The sequence below is a fragment of the Pelodiscus sinensis genome, chromosome 4, assembly GCF_052426305.1.
Source record: "Pelodiscus sinensis isolate ZL-2025 chromosome 4, ASM5242630v1, whole genome shotgun sequence".
NCBI classification, from domain to species: domain Eukaryota; kingdom Metazoa; phylum Chordata; order Testudines; family Trionychidae; genus Pelodiscus; species Pelodiscus sinensis.
In genome coordinates, this window is record NC_143055.1 from 106,893,460 (window position 1) to 106,917,121 (window position 23,662).

The 23,662-nt window shown below is 45.6% G+C and overlaps 2 protein-coding genes across 3 annotated transcripts in view; both read left to right on the top strand.

The window, feature by feature from the left end:
• CFI (complement factor I) overlaps positions 1-5,321 on the top strand; it is a 38,152-nt gene extending 32,831 nt beyond the window's left edge. For both annotated transcript variants that reach the window (XM_075929717.2, XM_075929716.2), the window contains one exon: positions 3,112-5,321. In XM_075929717.2, the coding sequence (XP_075785832.2) occupies positions 3,112-3,329 (218 nt within the window). In that variant the 3' untranslated portion in view covers positions 3,330-5,321. The remainder of the gene's footprint in view (positions 1-3,111) is intronic.
• A 6,309-nt stretch (positions 5,322-11,630) lies between these two features.
• PLA2G12A (phospholipase A2 group XIIA) lies at positions 11,631-23,068 on the top strand. Its single transcript, XM_075929715.2, has 4 exons — positions 11,631-12,186; positions 15,152-15,228; positions 16,973-17,138; positions 21,827-23,068. Exons 1-4 carry the CDS (start codon positions 11,970-11,972, stop codon positions 21,943-21,945), a joined length of 579 nt encoding a protein of 192 aa, XP_075785830.1. The 5' UTR covers positions 11,631-11,969; the 3' UTR covers positions 21,946-23,068.
• The last annotated feature ends 594 nt before the right edge of the window (positions 23,069-23,662 follow it).

The following is a 23,662-nucleotide window of genomic DNA, read 5'->3' on the forward strand; positions in this document are numbered from 1 at the left end:
CCAACCCCCCCCGCCGCCAGCAATAAGAGCTCACCTGGTAACACTCACTATGCCTCTGCCGGGAGCCTGAAACATACGGCTGCATCCACCCAGCCCGGCTGAGGGTTTGGGGGACCTGGTGCTGCACGGGCAGTCCGGGAGCCCAGGACACCCTGGCAGCCACGCTGAGGCCTGATATTTTTTTTCCCGCGGCCCGGTACTGGGCCACGGCCCATAGTTTGGGAAACGCTGTCTTAAAGCACTCTTAGTACTATGGACTGCCATTCCAAATGCTGAAGAAAGAACCTGGAATTCAAATTTTTAACTTCAAGCTACTAGAAGAATTGTCTCAAGCTTTCTCAAGCTCTCCAATGTTCCCTGTAAGCTTTGATAGAACACTAGAACTGGAAAGAACCTCGAGAGGTCATCAAGTCCAGTCCCTGCCCTCACGGCAGGACCAAGCACCGTCTAGATCATCCCTGGCAGGTGTGTGTCTAACCTGCTCTTAAATATCTCCAGTGATGGAGATTCCACATCCTCCCTAGGCAATTTATTCTAGTGTTTAACCGCCCTGACTGGCAGGAAGTTCAACCTAAACCTCCCTTGCTGTAATTTCATCCCATTGTTTCTTGTCCTATCATCAGAGGTCAAGTTGAACAGTTTTTCTCCCTCCTCCTTGTAACACCCTTTTGTGTACTTGAAAATTGCTAGAAATGGGTTACCTAGGGAGGTGGTGGAATCTCAATCCCTAGAGGTTTTTAAGTCTCAGCTTGACAAATCTCTGGCTGGGTTGATCCTGCTTTGGGCAGGGGGCTGGACTTGATGACCTTCTGAGGTCTCTTCCAGCCCTAGAATTCCATGATTCAAGTCAGAGCACCCACAGCTAGATTTTTTGTTTCTATTGGTGATGCACATTCACACATGCCTCAGTGCACATAAAAATTATTCTGCACATGAATGGAAAAGATTAGAGGGAACACTGGTTCTGTCCCTCCTTTAATTCAAGTAACCAAAGGCAAGCTTAAAAGAAAGACATATAGTGAAAAGTGGTGCATTTAAACTGAGAGTGAATTCAGTCTGAAGATATTGGGGTCCTGTGGGACACTTGAATATTGTCTCCTAGGTCTGTCACACTTTTCAATTGATAATAGTACTTGTGTGGAAAGCTGTCAGCTATTGCAGCAAGAGGCAACTGTACAAAAGCTGAAGATATTAATCAAAGATGAAGTTGTAGAGAACTTAGAAACTTCATAGACAACAAGAAGAAAGGGGGAAGCTTTCTCTTCCCCAAAGTAAAAGTTGCATAACATGTAACTGACCACCCGACCTCACTATCTGTACCACAAAACATAACAATACAATCAGCAACAGCTGACACATACTTGGGGAAAACTCAGAAGAAAGACCACATTTTTAGAGGCATGAAGACTAAAGTACCCTCCTAGCTAGTGTTGGTTCTTCCCTCTCAAGTTGAAACACCCCACTGAGATGTACAGGGAAAAGTAGATGAAGAATGTTGGGGACTTAAGTCCTCTTATTAAAAGAGCAGCTAAACACATATGTAACATGCTAGAACTGTAGCAACAGCTCTGCATTATTGTAGTCTAAGATTTCCCATCCGTGAGCAGACTGAGTTTTGTTTTGTGCACCAACGTTGATGTCATGTGTGCTTGTTGGGCGGTGCACCACTGTGGCACCTAGCAGTTTGTAACTAACTGTATATATATATATACACACACACACTGCTTCCTCCCAGCTGTGGGCCAGAGTTGGTGGTTGCCTGGCTGCTCCTGCATGGGGAAGCTGCTCTACACACACCCCAATCTAGAGTCCTGCACCCCCACACCCGCAACCCCCTGCCATAACACTCCTCTCTCTATATTTATATATATAAGCATGATGGGGGGCTTACACCAGGGGATGTGGGATTCAGGGGGGAACTCAGAATAGGAGGCTGAGAGATCGGGGAGGTGGCAGTTCCTCGCTGAGAGGAGACTGCCCATTCCTCCAGGGTTCCTTGCAGAAGGTGGGCCCAGGAGTGGGCTGCCTGGCCCCCTAGGAAGCTGCTTGCTTCCTGGCCAGCTGGCAGCTCTTTATGAGAGGAAGGGCTAGGGCTGGGCTTCCTGGCTCCCTCAACCGGTGGACGAAGTGGGGGGAGCTGGGGCTGCACTGCCCAGCATTCCCAACCAGGAGCTCCTGGGGTCAGGGAGCCAAGGCTGCTGCCAGGAGGCCTCCTGCCTGGCCAGTCCTGCAGCTGAGAGCTGGAGGATAGGCTTGGGAGCCACGTGACAGCCCTGGAGCTGCTGCCACCGCCATGTGGTGGCTCTGGGGCCACCTGAGCAGCTGCTGCCACCACCCGCTATGTGACGGCTCCAGCTCCATCCCCAGCCACTGTTCTAGCGCCATCCCCAACTGTGACCACGTGAGCTGCTGCTACTGCCCACCATGTGGCAGCTCTGGCCCTGGCCGGGGCTGCCAGAGCAGCCTCTGCCCATCACACAGCCCCGCTAAGAGGTTGCAGCATCCCGCCTGCCATAGCTGGGACAGCCTCACCGCACCCTGGCTCCAGCCTGACCAAACAGGGACAGGACAGCCACCCACCACTGACACTGACCTTCCGGTCTAGCAGGAAGGTGTGTGTTGCTGCATGGCTCTGCGGGTGAGGCAAACAGGCCTAAAAATGTTTGTGTGCGGCCATGCAGATGCACTGCTTAGAGGGAGAACCCTGTTGTAGTCTCATGTTCTTGACACTTTATTTTCAGAAGCATTATACACAGTTAAAAAGCAGGTTTGGCACTTATTTTGGTAAGGTAATGAAACTACAGGGGTATGGGTGGTGGTGGGGAAGGTGCTGCTGCACCCTGTGACTTGAAGAGGTTTCCATTATATACATGATTTACAATTTGGTTCAATGGTTGTCAGAGCCCCCACAATACCAATTGTTCCATTATTCTTGGATTACTTTTGAAATAATATCAAAAGCAATGGTCTGAATTCTGCTCTTGGATGCTGGGAAAAATTTATTAAACATTAGTTGAAGTTATACTAGTGTAACTCAAAAGAATTCACAAGAGGAAAAATGCATATAACAAATTTGCCTGTGCTTTTTTTCCCTTCTCTCTTTTGCCTTAGGTACTTTTGATGGTTCTATAGATTCCTGTAAAGGTGACTCAGGAGGACCCTTGGTTTGTCTGGATTCAAATAACCGGGCATATGTGTGGGGCATTGTGAGTTGGGGTGAAAATTGCGGAGTTCAAGGATACCCTGGAGTTTACACAAAAGTAGCCAGCTACTTTGAGTGGATTAGTCGTCATGTGGGAAGGTCCCTTATTTCTGTATACAATATCTGAAGCTTTGGGAAGCACATACTCCTTTCTATTGCCTACACACATGAAAATGAAGATTAGTTCTACTTTAGGATCAGCGGCTTTATTACATACATTTGGAATCTCGCAGTGAACTAATTTCAGTATAAAACACTTTCAACAAAAATCATTACATTTATAGAACACTAATAACCTTTTCAAAAATTTGCTAATTTTTAAAAAGGCTCTTAGTGTTCTACAAATTAATTATTTTTATCTCAAGCATTTTATACTGAAATTAGTTCACTGCAAGATTCCCTGATAAATGTATGCTTACTATATGGAAATTAAAACATCTGATATTTGGGGAAAGGGGAATATATATTTCATCTTGTATTTGCATTGGCATGTCTGTTAAAATGGAAAATTATGCTGAAAGCAAGGAATAAAAAACTGAATACATGCAGAGCCTGTTCAAGTCTAGCAGAGAATATGGCGACCTAAACTCTGAAGCATCATAAACCTTGAGGGAATACCAAAACCATCTGCTTATACAGGGAGCAAGTAATCCAGCCAGGATCTGGCTAGGTAATAGTGGCTCATTGACAAAATGCTCTCCTCTCAGATCCTCAGCTATGAGCTAGGTAGGGACACAAGGAGCAGAGAGAATCTCACAATCATCTTCCTCCATTAACTCCCCCATGTGGGGATTCGCCTTATGCCATGTAGCAATGGGTCCCTGTCAGATATAAATCACAGCAACGAGTGAGGTTCTAATGTGGGAGCCTTAACACCACCCTCTCCTTCTGGGTGCTGCATAGGGAACTCAGCTGGGAATAGGAGCGGGCTCTTGTGGCTGCCTCCTAGGGACAGGACTGCAGAAGACCCAGCCAGCCCCACTCCCTGAACTGTCATACTGCATCCTTACCTCCCCAATCCTGGCTGTGTTCCTGTATCCCAGGAGCCTGGTGCCAGTCACAGCATCACAGGTCTTCTGCCTCATGGGAGGGAGACACACACACACATTGGTCACTGTGCTGGCAGGGTCTGAGTCCTTCCTACCCCATTGGTGGCTGCACAGTGGGCAGAGTCCTCCCTGCATTCCTGGACCAATAGAACTCCTGGGGGGTGAAGAACAGAGACAGAGAAAGACTCTTTCCCCAGCTGGGATCCATCTGAGAGAAATTAGATGGGGTCCCATTACCCAGGTGCAGTCACTCTCAGTCCATTGGCTCCCATTTCCTAGCTGAGTTTCTTACCCTTCTGGTGCAGCAACAGCTGGTAGACGTGATAAACATCTCCCCTGGCCTGCTGGCTGATGTCCTTGTCTGGATCACCGATGAACAGACCCATACTAGGGAATTCTGGTGATTCTAGTGGAAGGGAGAGATGGGACTCCATCAGCATTTTTCTCTCACTTCTCAGTCCCCTGCCCCTCGAGGCCAGGAATTTCCTTCCCCACAGTCCCTCTACAGGAGAGGCTGGGGGAAAGAAGCTACAGCCAGACCCTTTATTTTCTAGGTCAAGGGAGCCTCAAGTTGCTCCCGGATGCCAAGAAGGGATCCAGGATCAGGCACACACCTGGTTGGAGCATGGCCTAAGGCAGGCATGTCCAAAGTCCGGCCCGCGGGCCAATTGTGGCCCGTGTTCCGGTTTAATACGGCCCCACAGGTAATTTGGCAATATCTATCTTTTATGGCCCCCAACGAATCCATATGTATTGAGATGAATACATTGTAAAATCTCAGTTAATGTCAGTTGGTCTAAATCAGTTATAAATATATTTGGACACAACATGTATACTTGGTGTTATGTTCCTGTTCATATTTTTTGAACTTAAAAGTTGACAGACAACCTTTATTACCAATAATATGTAATGTACTTTACAATGTTCCTGACATATATTTCAGCTTCCTGGATTTTTTTTTCATCTGGCCTTCAGATATGAAAGGCAGAGTGATTTAACACCTGTTTAGATTTGTCACCCATGTGACGAAATGAAAAGTATGCCGTTTGCAATAAACTTTGCATAAAATAGTTAATTTGCATTTAATTTTAATGGTTCAAAGAATGTCAGGCAAAATGGTCGGCCCTCACGCATGTTCACTTCATCAAAACTGGCCCTCTTTGAAAAAAGTTTGGACACCCCTGGCCTAAGGTCACCACTTCACCAGGAAAAGGAGAACTTGACTCAAGCCAAGCTCATTCCCTGCTCTGACTCTGCCTCCCCAAAGGGAACACTCCTAGTCCACAGCCCCTGCAGCAGTGGATCCTACAGCCCACCAATGCTTGGAGTCAGGAAGCTGGGCTCAGAGGTTACTTACATCAAACTCTGAGAGAATGATGGTGAATCCAGGCAGGTCTGTGTTGCTCCTACTGGCTCTCTCCTGGGAGACCCTAAAATAGCCAGCGCCCACAAGAGCCATCAAAATCCTCCCATCCTTCTCCCATTCCCCCAGTTCCTTCCTGCCCATCACACTTGGCCCCCTCCCAGGAGTCCTGTCAAGTTCATTCCAATTGCTCTCTCTCCTCTTTCTTGTCAAAACTGCCCACATTCAAAACCATCCAAAGCTGGGACTGTCTCATTCCATGTCTCCCAGCCTCAGCTGCCTCTGCAGTCCTTCAACACCCCACTGCTCACTAGTGACCAACTCAGGCTTTCTCCTGTCTTCTTCCCAATTCTGACTCCAACAATCCCTGCCCTCTGCTGCGCCTCCAGCACCACACAGCCCCCCACCTATTGGCATGGGGAAACTCTGCCCATACCAGGTCTCCCTCCAGCTGCCAGGCACTGACTCACGCTCAACACAATTCGCTCCATCAAAGCTGCTTTGCAGCAGGTATGGCTCCAGTGTGTCCTGCCTTCTGTGCTGTGCAGCCAGAAACATGCGGTGGACGGTATGCAGGAACCTGAGCTTCTGGCCCTGCACACCCCAGGTGCAGGGTTAGGGAAAAGAGAGCTTCTGAAGCAGGGACCTCCCTGCTCCACCCACACCAGCTGCAGACCTCAGGCCTCTATAGTGGGGAACCGCACATTGTCCAAATTGTGCATGACTCCTACACATGCAAGGTCAGGTCCTGGGTAGGGATGTAAGTGACTAGTTGACTACCTGATAAGCATAGGCTTATCAGGTAAAGTCAGTGCTCAACTAGTTGCTTTCCCCCGCCCACTTGCTGCTTCTGTATCAGAGGCAGAAAGGGAGGGAGCAGGAGCCAGGGCTGGGGGGAGCCGGCTTAAAAGCCGTTCCACCCACTGTCTCCATGGTGGGGACAGGGAAGGCAGAGGTGAAGCAGGGAAATGGCGTGACCAGGGATTCAAGCAGTCCCTGCGGGTGCCAAGTCCCAACCGCTGTTCCTCTTCCTTTGAAATGTACTGAGAGCCCACTGGACTCTTGCTACATTTCAAAGGCAGAGGTGCAGCAGGGAACCCGGGGCAAGCAGGGACTCAAGCAGCCCCGACTGCAGCACTTTTGTCTTTGAAATGTAGCGAAAGCCCCCTGCTCACTCCATGTTCCCCGCTGCACCTCTGCCTTTGAAATGCAGCAAGAGCCCCACAGGCACTGGAGCTAGGGATGTTACCAGAGGCTACACCCGGTTTTTTTTCTTTATTAGGAGACTGGGACCAGAATGGACTATTAGAGCATCTAATCTGACCTGCACATCACAGGCTTCCTGTATGGCACAGGAGCTAGTTTTTCACCAAACTCAGTCTAGAAAGACATCTAGTCTTCATTAAATGACATCAAGGGATGGAGAGTCCGCCACTTCCCTTGGGAGTTTGTTCCTGTGGTGAATCATATTGACTGTTGAATATTTGTGCCTTATTTCTAATAGGAATTGGTCTCTTTGCACATTCCAGTCACTGGGTTTTGCCATGCCTCTCTTTGTTGGATTAATGAGCCATTTAATACCTGATGTTTTTTCTCCATTAATGAAGTCATCTCTCGATCTTTTATCAGCTAAACAAATTGAGCTCTTCCACTGACACACTGGAAGACAGTTTTCTTCAGCTCTCAAAACATTTGGTGACTTTGGCTGCCCTGGATCCAATTTCTCAACAACTTTTTCAAAGGTGGGCACTAAAACTGGGTGCACTATTTCAATCTTAGTCCCACAGATGCTGTATCACCTCCCTCTCCTACTCATGGCTCAGTTCATATGGCTAATGATGACTTTAGCCTTCTATACCACAGCAACCCACTGAGAGCTCATGTGAACAGCTTGCCCAATATTGCTCATAAATCCTTGTCAGTCACTTACTTTCTGATACATACTTCCCCAGGCAGTAGGGGTGGCCAACATGCTTTCTTGCTAGGTACAGGCATGCGAAATTCAGGAGGACAGCACCTTCTCTGCCAATGGCCAGTGATTCTGGGATGCTTTCCCAGGCTACAAGCAGATATTTGCCCCTGTCTGAGGCATGTCTGGATCCAGGGGCCCAAGACCATGGTACACCAGCAAACACAGCTTGAATCTAGAGGGGCAGATGAATGGAACCTATCTGAAAAATCTCTAGGGAGGCCCTTGCCTGGATAGGATTTTCTGAGGTCTGGAAAGCCTAGAAGAGATGTGAAGAGTCATGAACAAACGTGTCTTTCTATCCAGGCACTTGTGTTACCCACACACCTTATTGGTGTGGTATACTGTTCAAATCTAGTGGCACCAAGACCATTTACAGAGAGAACAATGAGCCTGGTCTACAATCTTAGCTTATAGCCAGCTGGCTCATGAAGTGGTTAGACAACAGGCCAGAAGAATCACTCTCTCTCTTTGTCCCTGAGAAACTTGAGCTGTACCCTGTGCACACGTGGGAACCACGAAAAGGCATATAGGAAGTGGTCTTCCCTGGATAGCAGGAATGCATCTGTGATCAAGCCCAGATTGTGCTTCAAACAGAACACAGGACATTTTCTGTTGCTCCTGGTGGCCAACAGGTCCATCTGGTCAAATCCCCATCTTTGGGGGATGGAATATACAACATCTGGACAGAGGGACAGACTCATCAGCATCCCTGTGTCTAACTGCTTGGCATCATGAACTCCACGGTCACTTGGAGCCGTTTGCTTTCCTGCCCTTTGTGCCCCTTGTCAGTAGCTACTCCTGGGGCCAGGGAGGAGTATACTACCAGGTTCAGCAGTTAAAATTTGAAGGGTGTGACTCCTCACTCCCCATAAGCTCTCACAAATCTCTCCTAGCCCATCTATCTCATGAGGGTGGTGATAAGAAAGGGCCTGATGTTGGCCAAATCTTTTTCCTCCGGAGGGCTGATCCCAGTGGAGAGCGTCTCTTTCTGGGGATCACTTTTGTCTTCAACAAGGATTATTTCACATGCCACACTCCACTCTGGCTCCCCACATCACCGTCTTCGGCTCCCGGGACCTGGGGCATCCTTGTTCTCTGCAGTGCCTGGTTGCTCTGCCCAGGGAAGAAGAGGAAGATCAAAGGAACAAAAATATTAATAAAGTCTGTTCTTTAGAAGGTTTAAAAGGAGCAAAGGGGACAAATTGCAGCAGCGACTGTAGACAGGGCTGGGCAGGAGGAAAAAATTTACTGGCCTGAGGCATTCAAGAGGAAAAAATGAGGGAAGGAGAGAGGAACTGGACCAGAGCAGAGGGTACAAAAAGCACCTCTGGTCTGTAACAGGTGCACAGGTAGCAGAGTCTGATAGAGGGGGATCCTAAACAACACAATTTGCTTTCGGGGGTCTGATTTGTCCTCTGTACCCCCAAGGAAGTCTCACCTGAGTTCAGACTTACTTACTGACAAAATGAGGCATACAAATGTAAAGGTGTCACAGCACAGCATCACTGGAAAGCTGCTTCCTTTCTTATCCCTTCCCTGCCATCAGTGGTGGATATAGGGCAGGGCGAGCGGAGTGGCTGCCCCAGGCCCTGCGTTTCAATAGGCCCTGCGCCAGCGCCAGGGGCGGACTGGCCCGGCGGGATACCGGGAATTTCCCGGTGGGCCATCTGCCGAAGGGCCGGCCGGCGGCTGCTGGAGGAGGTGGGGAGGGGGATTGTGGTGGGGTGCCACAGCCCCCCCGCACTTTTGAAATTCCCCGGCGCTGGCCAGTACGGGCCACGTGGGGCCGAGGGAGCACATGCGCGGCATACTGAAACGCCGCCCAACAGCTGAGAGGGGAGACTCCGGGGCATAGCGTGGCGTGATGCCATGGCCCAGGACTTTAAAACCGCGCAGCCCAGCATTGCACTGCACAGTTCTGCATGTGGCCTGGAGCCTGGGCCATGGCCACGGCCGCCCTGCACACTGGAAGGCAGAAGGTGGATGGCAGAGGAAGGGGCTTGTGCTGAGGGGAGAGGGAGCAGGTCAGGAGAAGAAAGGGGAGGAGAGAAAAATGCCAGGGGGCCAAGTGGAGACAATGAAGAAAAGGGCAGAAGGGAAGGTATTAGTGGGAGGGGGACACGGTGATGCTGGGAGAGGAGAGGGTAAGGGCATTCCGGGCTAAAGGGGGGAGGGGGAGGAGGTGCTGGGAGAAGGCTTGAAAGGAGGGGTGGGCGTGAGGAAGGCGGGGATGGAGCGAGGCATGTGTGAGGGCACAGAGGCATGAGGCGAATGGGGGCAGAGAGTGGTGAGGGGGTGGACATTGTTGTAAAGCAGGCTTTTTCTGTCCACGGCTTTCGCGTATAGCCCATCCTGCCACACAAGGCCCCTCACACAAAACCCAGATACTCAGAGGAGCATGGGAAGCACAATGCAGTTTGGTGAATGGAATTTGATCTTATAGGCATCCTGGAACTCAAAGGCACCAAGAAAATAGGGAGGTAAGCATAACTAGATAACGCCTAGCTGAATTTACAGATAAGCCTCATTTGACCGTAGCTTGACCAGTCTTAGGGGCAAGGGAAAAAGTAAACATAGGGTAATAAAACACAGTTGTCTCACACTAACTATCCCCCATCTGGTCCTGTCCACGAGGGGATCATGCATACATCACGAAAATTCCTATAGGGCAGTATTGTCATACTACCTCATCACTAGCCTATCAGGCCCTGCCAAATACAGACCCTAGCATGGCATTAGACACCGAATTTTTGTATAAAAGACCCTCTACTCCTTTGTTCGACGGAGGTTCCGTGTATTGAGGGCACGTGTCTTTGTTTTTGCCCGGCTAAAGGATTGATCACCCTGAGGCTGCCTCCCCACCCTTCGAATCAAATATAGGGGTGCACGAGTCCTGAGCATGCTCCGAGTTCTAGTGTGTCTTTGTGTTATTATCGTTGCTGGATTTGTAAGTATTGCTTAAATGTATTAGTTATTGGTTTAATTAACAGTTAAATTGTGTTAATTTCACTGTGTAATTCTGTAAAATGTATCTAAGTTCTGTTAACCACATTGTATAAATTGTATAATCTTGTGTTGTATAGTAGTGTTGTATTTAGGCTAAGTATAAGTGTTAGAAATAGAAGCCCCGGAGTTGTTAAGTTGTAAAAGTAGATTTATGACTAACTCCACCAGCTGTCCTAAAATAACCATAGAGGGGCTAGCTTTGGATGGTTCTTTTATTATCATTACTTTGGCTTTGTTTTTTGTATTTTTCATTTGTATGCTACGTTGCCTTAGGCGAATTAGGGATAGCGATTTGATATAAGTGAATTGTAATCAAAGAATTGTAATCAGTTGGGTATAATTGTGCCCAAGCTTTTCTACGCTGTAAAAGTACTGAGCAATTGCTAGTTTAAACACCTACTTGTTAATTGCTGGTTATGACCACTTAATAAAAATCATTTGTTTCACCATCATCCAGTAGTTTTCACTGGGCAGTCGGCTTTAACCCTTGAGGCTCCCATCACATCACCAAACCAAGGTGTAACAGGCATCAGGGAAAAAGAGGGTACAGCAGGGGCAGTGAGGGAAGAGGGAGGCACCAGGAGGGTGCAGGGGTAAGGGAAGGTGCAGGGAATTCTCGGGGTGAAGCAGTAGGGCAGACACCTGCAGGGGAGGGACCAGCACCAGGAGGAGAGAGGCAGGGCAGGTGTGTAGAGGGAGGTGTTAGGAGAGGGGCTGAGGAGGGGTAGCTCACATGATCAGAGTGGGGCTACTGGAGGAGTGAGTGAGTGGGTGGGGGGGGAAGGGACCCTTTTTGTTTTTTCTCCATGGGGCCCCCCCCCCCGCGATATTGAGCTGCCCTGGGCCCCGGAAAACTCTCATCCGCCCCTTCCTGCCATCATAAAAGAAGCCAGTAACCCCACCCGCTATCCCAGGACAGAGGATGTGGCGGGCAGCCTGGACAGGTGCAGGGGTAGCCGGGAATACGAGTCCATTTGCTACCCGGGGCAAACGAGGCTGGGGGTAAGCAAGCCGGGCGTGCACTGGGCGGGAACGCTGACCGGCGGCGGGGTTGTGGCGCTGCCCCCCAGGCAGGTTGCAACGCAGCGCCTGGAGCCAGCAAGCTGGGGAGGTGCGAGCCAGCCCAGGGGCCGGGACTAAGCCGCGGGCTCCCTCCCCAGAGCCCCGCCCAGCGCGGGGCAGAGAGGCGGGACCGGAGCGGGCTGGAGCTGGCCGGGATGGTGGAAGTGGCGCTGCGGGGCGGCCGCCCTCGGCGCAGGTGAGGGGCGCGTGCGGCATGCAGCCCGCCGCCCGGGTATAGCGAGCGCCCGGCCCGGCCCGCCCAGCCTCGCGGGGTCGCTCCTCCAGCCCGGGCCGCGGGAACCTCCTGCGCAGGCAATGGCCTGCGCCCTGCTGCTGCCGCTGCTGCTGGCCTGTGGCTGGCTGGGGGGGCAGGCGCCGCTGGGTCAGTGCCAGCAGGAGCCCCACACCCCGGACTGGAGAATGACCCTCAAGACGATCAGGAACGGGGTGCACAAGATAGACATGTACCTCAACGCGGCGCTGGATCTGCTGGGAGGAGAGGACGGCCTGTGCCTGTACAAATGCAGCGATGGTAATAACAACAAGTACCTCCTCCCCCCGCGCTGGAGCTTGGGAGGAGGCCTGGATTTTTTTTTTTTTTTTTTTTTTTTTTTTGAGCGGTGGAGGGAGGCTTAGCACCAAACTTGGCAGCTGATTCTTTTCTAAAAACTCTCCTGAACGCTGACAACGCAAAATAATTCTGACTTTCAAAATTCTCCCTTGGGTAATTCGGTTCTTTCTCTCGGGACTTGGGTTCATTTCTAGGGGCAATCGATCAATTTGCTGGTAACACACTGAACATCGGGTTAGGATTAATGCGTTCTGAACCATTACATCATCAGAGGCTTTTAGTTTAGGAGTTTCTCTTGCTATAATGCACAGTGGTGGCAAGATTTCTCCCTCCGCCACTGTCAAACCCCAAAAGGAAAAAAGTAACTGTCAGTTATTTTGATAACTGACATCTGTGATAACTGCGAATTAATATATTATCTGGAACTTTTAAAAATTGTCCGTTAAAAATAGGGTCAGATACAGCCACATCTTCCCTGTAATACAGACAATTTGTGTGGTTAGTTTCAATATCTGGTGTCTACAACATACCCATAAGTCTGATACAAGATTGTTTGTCAATAATTTTTGTTTGCTTTCATGACACTTCTTGTCTTTAAGACTTTTGTTTAGCAACTCAAACTTGCTGTATTTTCGAAGTAATAGATCTATTTTGCAGCATTTTTTCAAACTGTCTGGTCATACTGTATTTGGTCACAGCAGATATAATTTACTATTTTCATAAGTTCAAGGGTCTTTGTTACAGACGTATTGGGCACTTATAGGAAGAAACATTTAAGCATAGAATGGTTATTGGCTGTACTAGGATATGGTGGTTTTCAGACTTTTGGATATAAAAAATATGTTCACAGAAAGTTCCATCGGAATTGCCAGTCCAAATTAAAAGAGGGTCTGTTGAGATTACTGTACAGAAGTTATTACGTTTAAAATTTTCTGGAGTTTAATGAAAAACAGAGAACATGGTTTTAGTGAACCTGAGCTTTGCCTTAAGTTTAACATATGCTATTTTCACTGGTAAAACAAACTAGTTGGATCTTGGCTACTAGGCATACTTTTTTTTTGTCTGGAAGGGTCAAGAAAGAATTTTTTTCCTCCAGCACTGAAGGAAAAGATCAGTGTTTGGGGATTACTTTCCTTTGCAGCCCTAATATTTTTAATTGCTAGAATCTATTTAATGTATGCAAGATATTTCAGTTGGGGAATTTTTTGAAAATAATTACAAGACAGACTATTTATAACCTAAAGCCATATGAAATGTTTAAAATGGAGGAGAATTCAGTGGAATAAGCCTCTTTAAACTGGGACAGCATTAAGTCTCATCTAAAATTTCTTCCTTATCCTAAATGATTCTGGCTATTTGTATGTACATGCAGTTTTTCTTTGATGCTTCTCTTTGCTTTAGGAGTAGCAGTGACACCATACATTGATTTCTAGCTTCCCATCTCAACACGTGTTCTCTCACACACTCTTTTCTGTAGAATGCTTCCTTCAGTTTGGTTTCCGATGCCAAAAACAGTTCAGTTGTATTCCTTAAAAATTCCATACTTCTTAGTGTACACAGTAATTTCATAGCTTTTCCCTCTTTTATGCTTTCTAAACTATCAAGGAAGTCCTGCTCAAACAGAATCAATGCTGTGGTTATATAGAGATAAAGCAACAATACTCCTGTATCATTTTCATTTCAGTTAGTAGTTCTGATGTCTAAAATGAGACTTCAGAGCAGAATCTTGGACTATAGATAAGTACAAAGAAGTCTAAGTATATTTACAAGAATTTGTTTTCTGCTTTTTAATTCTTCCCTTCATACAGTAAAAATTAAGAGGTACTTAATACCTGTAGCTCCCCCTGACTTGCAGCTTGGTAGAAGCTCTGAATATTCAGGTGCCTAAATATGGCTTTAAATGCCTAAAGTTTGTGTGTGTGTGTATAAAGATGTTAAAATGCAATTATCTGGCTAATCAACTATGCAATTAGTTGATAAGTGTTGCTTTGCAGAGACACAATGCGGGTAGCTCCAGGAGCCAACTGCAGCCAGGACTTAGCAGTCCTGGCTCGAGCCGGCTCCAGAGCCACCTATGCTGCGGCTCTGCATTTTAAATGTAGTAAGAGCCACTGGGTTCTTACTACATTTAAAATGCAGAGGTGCAGTGATCAGCTCGAGCCAGGACTGCTGGGTCCCAGTTCACGCTCAGTCCAGCAGCCTTTGTTCACAGCCAGCCCTGGCCACCGCGAACAAGGGGTTGCTTGGCGGCAACAGCCCCTGTCCACGGGGGCCAAGCTCCTTGCTGTGATGCCTGCAGACAGGGGCTGCTTCACAGCAGCATCCCCTCTCCTCCCCCTGCTGCCTGTGTTAGAGGCATCAGGGGGAGGCAGGTGGCACCCTGGAGACAGTGCTGGGGGGAACTGGCTTTTAAGCAGGCTCCACCCACCACCAGCTCCTGTCCCATCCCCCCCACCTTTCTGCCTTTCAGAGGCAGCAGGGTGGGGGAATACTGCAGAGAGCATGGGGCGAGCGGGAACTGCTTGGGTCCCTGTTTGCTCCCTGCAGCACTTCTGCTTTTGAAATGTACAAGAACCCTATAGGATCCACCACAGTGGGAACCAGCAGGAGCCAGGACTGAAGCAATCCCCGCTGGTGCTGTTTCCCTGCTGTGCCTCTGCCTCTCCTGCCCCCAGCACTGTTGCTCCTGCTCACCCCCCTTGCTGCCTATCTCTGATAGAGGTAGCACGGGGGATGGGGAGGAGGAGTGAGTGACTAGTCGCTTACATCCCTTTTATTTTTATGTGTGTGTGTGTATGCTTATGTTAAGCACACACACCTTATTATATACAATTATTATTATTATTTTAAGCAATAAAATAAGCTACTGCTCAGACACCCGAGGCAAAAGATCTGTACTCAATACTTTTTAAATTCCTTTTTACAGGGTCGAAGCCTTTTCCACGGTATGGGTATAAGCTTTCACCGCCGAATGGATGCGGATCCCCACTATTTGGAGTTAATGTAAATCTCTCTCCTTTATGCATTTTATTTCTTCCATATTTACTCAGACTTTCATATTTAAAAATGGGTTGCAAGCAGTCTACTTCAAAAAAGTGTCAGTTTTACACTTCCATTCCAAACACAGAAATGTGCATTGTATTTATAAGGCCATTATGGTCATTTTGTTTGACCTCTTGCATAAAGAGGCCAAAGAATCAAATTCATTAATTTCTTCATCAAATCTATAAGGTCTATTTGAGTTGTAGCAAACCTTTTAGAAAGATACCCAGTCTCGATTTAAAGACTTAAAGTGATTGATTCTCCATCACATCTGTATGTAAGCTGCAGTGGGCAAAATACGTCCCATGGGCCAGTTCTGGGCCCCCATGATTCTCTAGGCTGCTAGTATCCTCTGGCCCAGCGGGACCTTCCAGCAGGCTCCCTGCCTGCACGCTGCTCAAAGTAACCAGCTACTGTGGCCACGTGTGTCTCTGCATGCCGAGTGAGCCAAAGGAGTGAGAGCCTCAATGAGCTGCTCATAATCAAAAGCAGTTTCAGGCCAGTGGGACCTGCAAGAATGGTGCTGGTGGCGGGGCCAGTGCATGGAGCTATCCCCCTCCCCCCACCTGCATAGGACTTGCGATGTACAGAAACACATGACCCGAGCCACTGGCCACTTTGAGGAGGGTACGGTAGGCAGAGAGCCTACCTGAGGGTCCTGCTGGGCAATTGTGTGGGATCTATCTAGGCAAGCGCCTTCCAGTCAGAGCCAAGACCTGGCACCCCACTTTCTCCCTCCAAGTCACATCCCAAACCCTCTGCATCCCCTCCTGCACCTCTGCCCCGGTCACAACTCCCTCCAAGACTCTGCACCCCCGTCTCCTGCCCCAGGTCACAACCTCCTCCTTCACTCAAACGCCCTTCCAAACCCAACATTCCCTCCTCCACCTCAGTCACCTACCCTGAGCTCTGTTCTGCACTCAGCTTCCATCCCAGGCCCTGTACCCTTTCCATAAACAAGTGTGGCCCTTGACCCCTTAACAAACTCTTGGAATGACTTTCCAGCAAACATTATTGCCCAGCCCTGATTTAAACTGTGCTATTTGCCAAGTTATTCTCACTTAAATGTGCACCTGATTTCCAGTCTGAGCTTGTCTTGCAACTTCCTGCTTTAAGTTTATTTTATTCAAGTTTATTCAAGAGAAAGCTAAGAAGTAACTTTATCATGGTCTGTAAATACCTTCGGACCGATCTGTATGTTGTGTGGACAGATTTCTGAAATCAGATATTTGAGGTTTTGTTCACTTGTTGCTGAACTTGAGCAATATTTCATGGGAGAGGAAAAAAGTTAGTGACTAGTAAATATCCAGTTGTTAATGTAAGCATTTTTCTTCAGTACCCTAGAATATTACAGGAATGATATTAAGCGACAGCATTCAACAACAAATTCACTCCTCTCCCCTAAGATTTAAGATCCGGCAGTAGATGAAATAATATTCTCTCATTTAAAACCAAGAACTTTGGGTTGGCCTAATGGTATCACTGCCCTGCTGTGCGAGAATACTGGATTTGGTTTCTCTTTCACTGTCCATATCAGTAGCATTTTGCTTGGTATTTGGAGTAGTGAGTAATACTTGTTTTCAGTAATTTCCTCGAATATATTATTCAACAGTATGCATAGGAGACGGGCAATGTTAACAATCCCGATTCAATATATTTTTTGTTGTGTTGGCTGGGATACTAACCTTGAATTTTTCCTTTACAGTTTGACATTGGTATCCCTTCAATGACAAAGTGCTGTAATCAACATGACAGATGCTATGATACGTGTGGCAGTAAAAAAAATGACTGTGATGAACAGTTTCAATATTGTCTCTCCAAGATCTGCAGAGAAGTACAGAAAACACTAGGAATATCAGAGACTGTACAGGGTAAGGCAGAAAAAAATAGCATGTAAGGTATATCAAGTTGATCTTTTACTGAAGCTCTATAAGGACTCAGACTCTGGGGTCCAAAGGGACTATCATAGTTATCTTGTCTGACCTTCTACAGTTGTGGTTAGGTGAGGTTGTGGGACCTGCAGAAGTAGTAGAGGACCCAAAGCCTTGTGATTTAAAAACTCCAAGTTATAGAGAATCCATCACTTTTTACCCCTAATTCATACCAGCAAGACACAGGCCCCTTTCTGCAGAGGAAGGAGAAAAACCCCTAGGATCTTTGCCAATCTGAAATGAGGGGAAAATTCCTTCCTGATCTCAAATATCACTATCAAGCCAGTGACACTCAGACTGAAGCTCACAGGCTGCAAGTAACTCTTTAATGTCACATGTGGCTCTCTGCAGCACATCCTGCTTTTACCATGTTATCAGTCAATTGTACTTGATGAAACAGTAACTTAGCTATTTTGCTCTTAGAGTTTTATTATACATATACACACAGACACTTTAAAAATTGAAAATGAAACAATGAATTCACATTATTATGGCTTTTTTGGAGAATGCTAGAAAATAAGCACGGCCAGACAGGGTCAGACCAAAGGTCCATCTAGCCCAGTATTCTGTCTGCTGACAGTGGCCAATACCAGATACCCCCAGAGGGAGGGAACACAACAGGTAATCCTCACATGATCCTTCTCCTGTCATCCATTTCCAGACAAACAGAGGCTAGGGCACCATTCCTACCCATCCTGGCTAATAGCTATTGATGAACTTAACCTCCATGAATCTCTCTCTCTCTCTCACCCTGTTAGTCCTAATCTTCACAACATCTTCTGGCAAGAAGTTCTAGAGGTTGACTGTGTGCTGAGAGGGGGAAAAAAAACTTCCTTTTGTTTGTTTTAAACCTGCTACCTATTAATTTCATTTGGTGACCCCTAGTTCTTATATTGTGGGACCAAGTAAATAACTTTTCCTTATTCACTTTTTCCTCACCAGTCATGATTTTATACCATATCCCCCTCTCAGTCTAATCTTTTCTAAGCTGAAAAGTCCAAGTCTTTTTAATCTCTCTTCAAAATTCATTGCTGATTTGGCTCCCGAGCCACCAAGGTCTGAGTATAACAGAGCTGACCAGAAGATTTGGATAGCCTTGAAAACGGTGGTGAATACCAGAAACATACACATCTGGGAAAATTCTCTGAAGTAACTCAGGATCCTCCCCCATCTCATATCTGGATGCTGAAAATATCTGCTAATAGCAGTTGTAGGTGGGCCATAAGCCATTGCAGACACCACCCGCTCCATAAATTTATCAAGCTTGGTCTTGAAAACAGTGTACAATGACAATAACCCTTCTTGTGTCTACTGGAAATATCTCGCCTGATGCATCCTAAGACTATATTAGCCTTTTTTATGGCCATATCACATTGTCATCCTGTGATCAACTGATGCACCCAAACCTTTTTTAACTTCCAACTGATAGGTCCTCAGCTTATAGTAAAAATTCTTGTTGTTGGTCCCTGAGTGCTAGGGATGTAAAATCCTGTTTAAATTAGTTAACTGGGTTAAATGTGATTTTTTTTTTTTAATCTGTTAACCGATTGAATGGAGATGCAGGGGGACTGCTAAAGCCCAGCAAGAGCGGGCCTCCTGTCAAAGATAGGAGCTGCTCCAGCGGGGCTGGAGCACTCCCCCACCTGCCGCAGGCCCCGCAAGGTAGGGGACTGTTCCAGCTCCCACTGGTTAACTGTCACCGGTAAACCAATCACATCCCTACTGCATACATGACCTTGTACTTTGCATTATTAAATTTCATCCCATATCTATTACTCTAGTTTTCAAAGACCTCTAAATCTTCTTGTATGATATTCTGGTTCTCCTCCATCTTGGCAGTATCTCCCAACTGTGTATCATCTGCAAATTTTAATCAGCACACTCACACTTCTTGTACCAAAGTTATCTAATAAAAACATTAAATAAGAGTGGTCCAAGGACCAGTTAATGAGAAACTCCAGTAGTAACTTTCTTGCAGCCTGCCAGTTCACCTTTCTTTATGAACAATTGTCATACAGTTCTTTACTAAAATCCAGGTAGATTAGATCTGCACTTTCCTTAAATGTAGGTATTTGCAGTTCTTCGGTCACAGGGTATGACCTACTTTAATGTTTTTATAGTAATTAAAAGTCCTTGCTATTGGGTTTGGAATTTCTTGTCTAAGTTCCTTTAATATTCTTGAATGGAGACTATCCAGGGCCCCCAGTTTGGCTCCACCACAGATGTGGGGATTTCTAGTTTTGTATCTTTCTTCCCTTTAGTCACCCTGCCATTGTCCCCAAGCACCTTGTTACTCTTATTAAAAACTGAGACAAAGTGTTAATTTAGGTGTTAGGCCATACCTAGTTGGTCTTTGGTCTCTACCCCATCATCCGTGCTTAGCTGTTGCTTCTTTTCTTGTTTTCTTTTTGTGTGTATGTCTAAAAAACCTTTCAGGTTGGTGGTGGTGTGTGGTTTTTTTTGTTTGTTTTTTTTGCAAAGTCCAACTCTGGCTTTTAGCAGTTCTCACTTTTCCCATATGCTTTTAGACCTTGAAAAGACAGTTCTCCTTTCTGATCCCTCCCTGGCTTTCTGCATTCTTGTAACAACTTGTTCAAGATATTTGTACATCCAGTTTGGTCTGCAGCCCTTCTGTGCGAATTTTCCCCCTTGCTCAGTGCTGCCTGTTACTACTATTACTTCGCTTCATTTTCTTATTCCACAAATAAGTCCTGTTTCTCCATTAGCCAGTTTTTTCCTCTGCCTTATAGTCGCATGCTTCTGCTTGCTACTTTCATCATCTAGCAGTCTACCCCCACAGTTCTCTGAGCCAGCCTATTTCTGGACATCTTTATGTTTCCTCTCAGACTCTTCTCTCCTCTCCTTCCCATCATCATCTGCTCAAACCTGTTTCAAAACTCAATTAGTAGATTCTAGCTGCATCTCCAAACTTTGGGCCATCTCTTCTATCATAGCTAACGGGGGGGGGGGTGGGCGGGGGCATTTTCTACAAACAAAGCACCCTCTCCAGAACAATGCACATAATACTGCAGCTTCCATGTCCAGTCAGTTTCATTGTCTTTTCTGGTCACTACCAGCACCCCCTTTGTAGCTGTTGTAGCCTTCTTTCCTAAGTATCTGTCAAGAAGGGGGCAAGAGGGACCACATACCCTCCTCTAATATCTCTGCATTCATCCAATTGCTTTTGTGCTAGCTGGCTGCCTTTATCTGCATGCTGACTGGGGAAGCTCTGCCCCCTAATCAAGGTTCAGGTGTGATCAAAAGTTCTGCTTCTCACAACATACTGCTCCTTATTAGACTGTGCAAGCTGAAAACAAACTAGTAAACTCTCTCAAAAATTCACTCACTGCTCTAAGGTTTTGTCTCCCTTCTCCTTCAACAGATTTCCTGTCAGATGCCCCTGTTTTCACCTTTGTGTGCAGTGTCACAGCTGCCAGCACATTTGCATAGACTGTTTAATCTAATTGAAACAGAAACTCGTACTAATACAAAATTAATTTTATTTCACTTTCTCTATTTTTTTAAGAGAAGAGATCTGTGACATGTACTCCTGACTTTTATAAATGTAGAGCTAATAAAGGTAGAGGGGAGGAAAAAAATTCTCTTCAAAGAACTAAATGAATATTTCCCAACTCCTACACAGAGATCCCCTAAAATATTACCCTAACTTGTATTGTTATTAGACTGAAGTCAGAAATGAGACTATGAAAAGAACTCCGCTAATAACTGAACTTTATCTTTTAAATTCATGCTCCCTTTTTAATGTGCTTGAAAACCAGCAATATAACTTCATAGAAATGACAAATCAGGCTATTCGTAGTACTACAGTACTATAAATATTACTGCATTGGATGTGTTTTAACTGGCTACTACATGTGACAAAGTGAAGTGCAGCAAATGCTAAGCTGTTTTCTTTTACATATAATATGCCGTTATATATTAGGTAGTGAACATTAATTTTGCTGCATACACAGTCCTTTCAAGTTTGAATTTTACTCTTAGCATAAGTGTCTGTAGTTACTGAAAAATCCAAAGACTCGTGTTCTTTTTCCAGGTAACTGAGGTTGTTTGGTTATAGACTTCTAATGAATTTATTTCATAGAATTATAGAATATGAAAACTGGAAGGAACCTTAAGTGGTCATCAAGTCCAGTCCCCTGCACTCATGGCCGGTCCAAGCACCATCTAGTCCAGAGGTTGGCAAAATATGGTCCACAGGCTACATCTGGCCCATTGAACTGCTGGATCCAGCCTGCAGCCCAGTAGGAGCCTCAGGCAAGCTCCCTGCCTGCTTTGCTCCTGCACACCACTCAAAGCAGCTGGATGCAGGAGCCATGTACTTCTGAGCATTGGGGGGAAGAGAAGTTAACTGGATTGCAGTTACATTAAAAAAAGTGATCTTGTGCTTAAAAAGGTTGGAGACTACCGATGTAGACTACACACTTAACTGAAAATCCGGGCTTTATTGGTTAATCTTGTCGGCTACACGCATCTCCTTGATACCCGTGCTACTACATCTCATAGAGAGGCAGCAACACAGAGGGTGAGAGAGGCAGGCAGGAGCCAGTATGTGCAGGGAGCATACAGTGTGATCCTATATTGATTTGATCTCCTCTTGTGTCTTGCAGCATGTGAATCAACTGTTCAGTTGTTGTTTGATGCTGTTATACATTTAGGATGTAAGCCATACCTGGATAGTCAGAGGGCTGCATGTATGTGCCAGTATGAGGACAAGACAGACCTGTAAAAGAAGACACTAACAGCTCATGAGCTAGAACAAAGAAAAAGACAATGTGTTCGGAGAACCAGTGTTTTGTTACAAAGCTGCTTAATTTCATTTTCACAAAGCATAGCACAAAATGGTTCGATCATTCACTAAAGTATTTTCCTAATTTAAAAAAATTGCTTAATCCTCTTTCCCTCCCACAAACTTAGAGTTTGAAATTGAAAGAAGTTTTCTCCTTCAACACATATCTGGAGGATTGAGCAGGGTTGTTCATAGAATGCTACTGCAAAAACTGCTGGTGGGTTTTGCTATTAAAAAAATTAAAAGTTGGTGGTGGGGAAGGACGGAAATTAAACCAAATAGACTTTCAGACTCTTTTTTAAAGTAGGTCAAGTTTAGGTTTACCAACTTTTAGTGTTTCTAGTATCTCAATAGAAAAGGAAGACTTTTTTTTGTTTTTGAAATATTGTGTGTATTTAGTGTGCAATCTTAAAAGTCTTGCACTTCTGTGCTTTTGGTGGAATATCACTGTGATGAACTGACTTTTGTTTCTCTGCTTCAGCTGTGTTACTGTATATGAAAAAACAGTATGTTGAAAGCTAGACCAAACCTAGAACTAAAAGCTACATTTTCCTATTTGATATATCAGACACACTTCTGAAACATTAGTCCAATCAGAAATACGGACACATAAGGCTTGAAATGTGTAATTGAACTGTTCAGAACCTAGCAAAATGTGAAGTGATACTTTCGACATGACAGCTTTGGGAAGCACTGCTGTTCTTACAGATTTTCGTAAAAAAATAATTTAATGTTTATATTTTTCAAATCAAATGTATTTTTATTAAATGTACCACCTGACCGAGGCATTCTATTTAACAAAGGTGTCTTTATATGTATAGCAGGGATGTATTTTAATTGTCCAAAGAAAATAATTTATATTTAACTCTTGTAATGAAGACTTTGCTCCTGTTTGCCTATTCTGGCTTATCTTCCTCTGACTCTGTTTTTTGGGGGTTTTATAAAAATGATTTTTAAAAGTGTCTTTGTATTTCAGCTACTCATGCAACAGTCAGAGTACCCAAGACATCTTTTGTACAAATATATTGTTCTGTGCAGCTAGAAAATATACAATTTCAAAGTTTCCCTCATTTGTGTATTTTTTTCCCCTGTGTGACTTAACTTAGTTCAGACAAAGTTACTCAGTTTTGTGTCCAGGGTTGTTTTATCTTAATTTTAAGTACTAACTTTAAAAAAATGCAATTTCAGCAAGAGGTCATGAATTTTGATTATCTCTAAGGCTAGATCTACACTTCAAAGCTAGGTCACATAGCAATGGCAATCCAGGAGGAGGTGGGAACTACACAATCCTGTAGCCATCATAACTATGCCAGGAAAAATAAACAAAAGCAACCTCACTGTAGATATAACTTAGCCATTATAGTGCTTCTGTCAACATAGCTAATGGTCATTTGGGGAAGTTGTGATCCTACATTAGAGACTGGTCTACACTAAAAAGATTAATCAATTTCACTACATTTGGCATGGGTGTGAAGAAATCCATATGCCTGAGCAGTGTAGTTAAGATGACCTAAGTGCCCGTGTATACAGCAATAGGTCTAGAGCAAAATTTGGAAGAGCATGACATTAGTCCTCTGTTTTGTACATGCTCTATAAAACTGGATATTAGAAATTGACAGTGTGCTAGCATTCTTTGTTAGTTTTTCCAGTGTATCAT

Coding starts and splice junctions, on each gene's coding strand:
- PLA2G12A (XM_075929715.2), top strand. CDS start 11,970: ATGGCCTGCGCCCTGCTGCTGCCGCTGCTGCTGGCCTGTGGCTGGCTG. Junction 12,187..15,151: donor CCTGTACAAATGCAGCGATG/GTAATAACAACA, acceptor TCCTTTTTACAG/GGTCGAAGCCTTTTCCACGG. Junction 15,229..16,972: donor CCCCACTATTTGGAGTTAAT/GTAAATCTCTCT, acceptor TTTCCTTTACAG/TTTGACATTGGTATCCCTTC.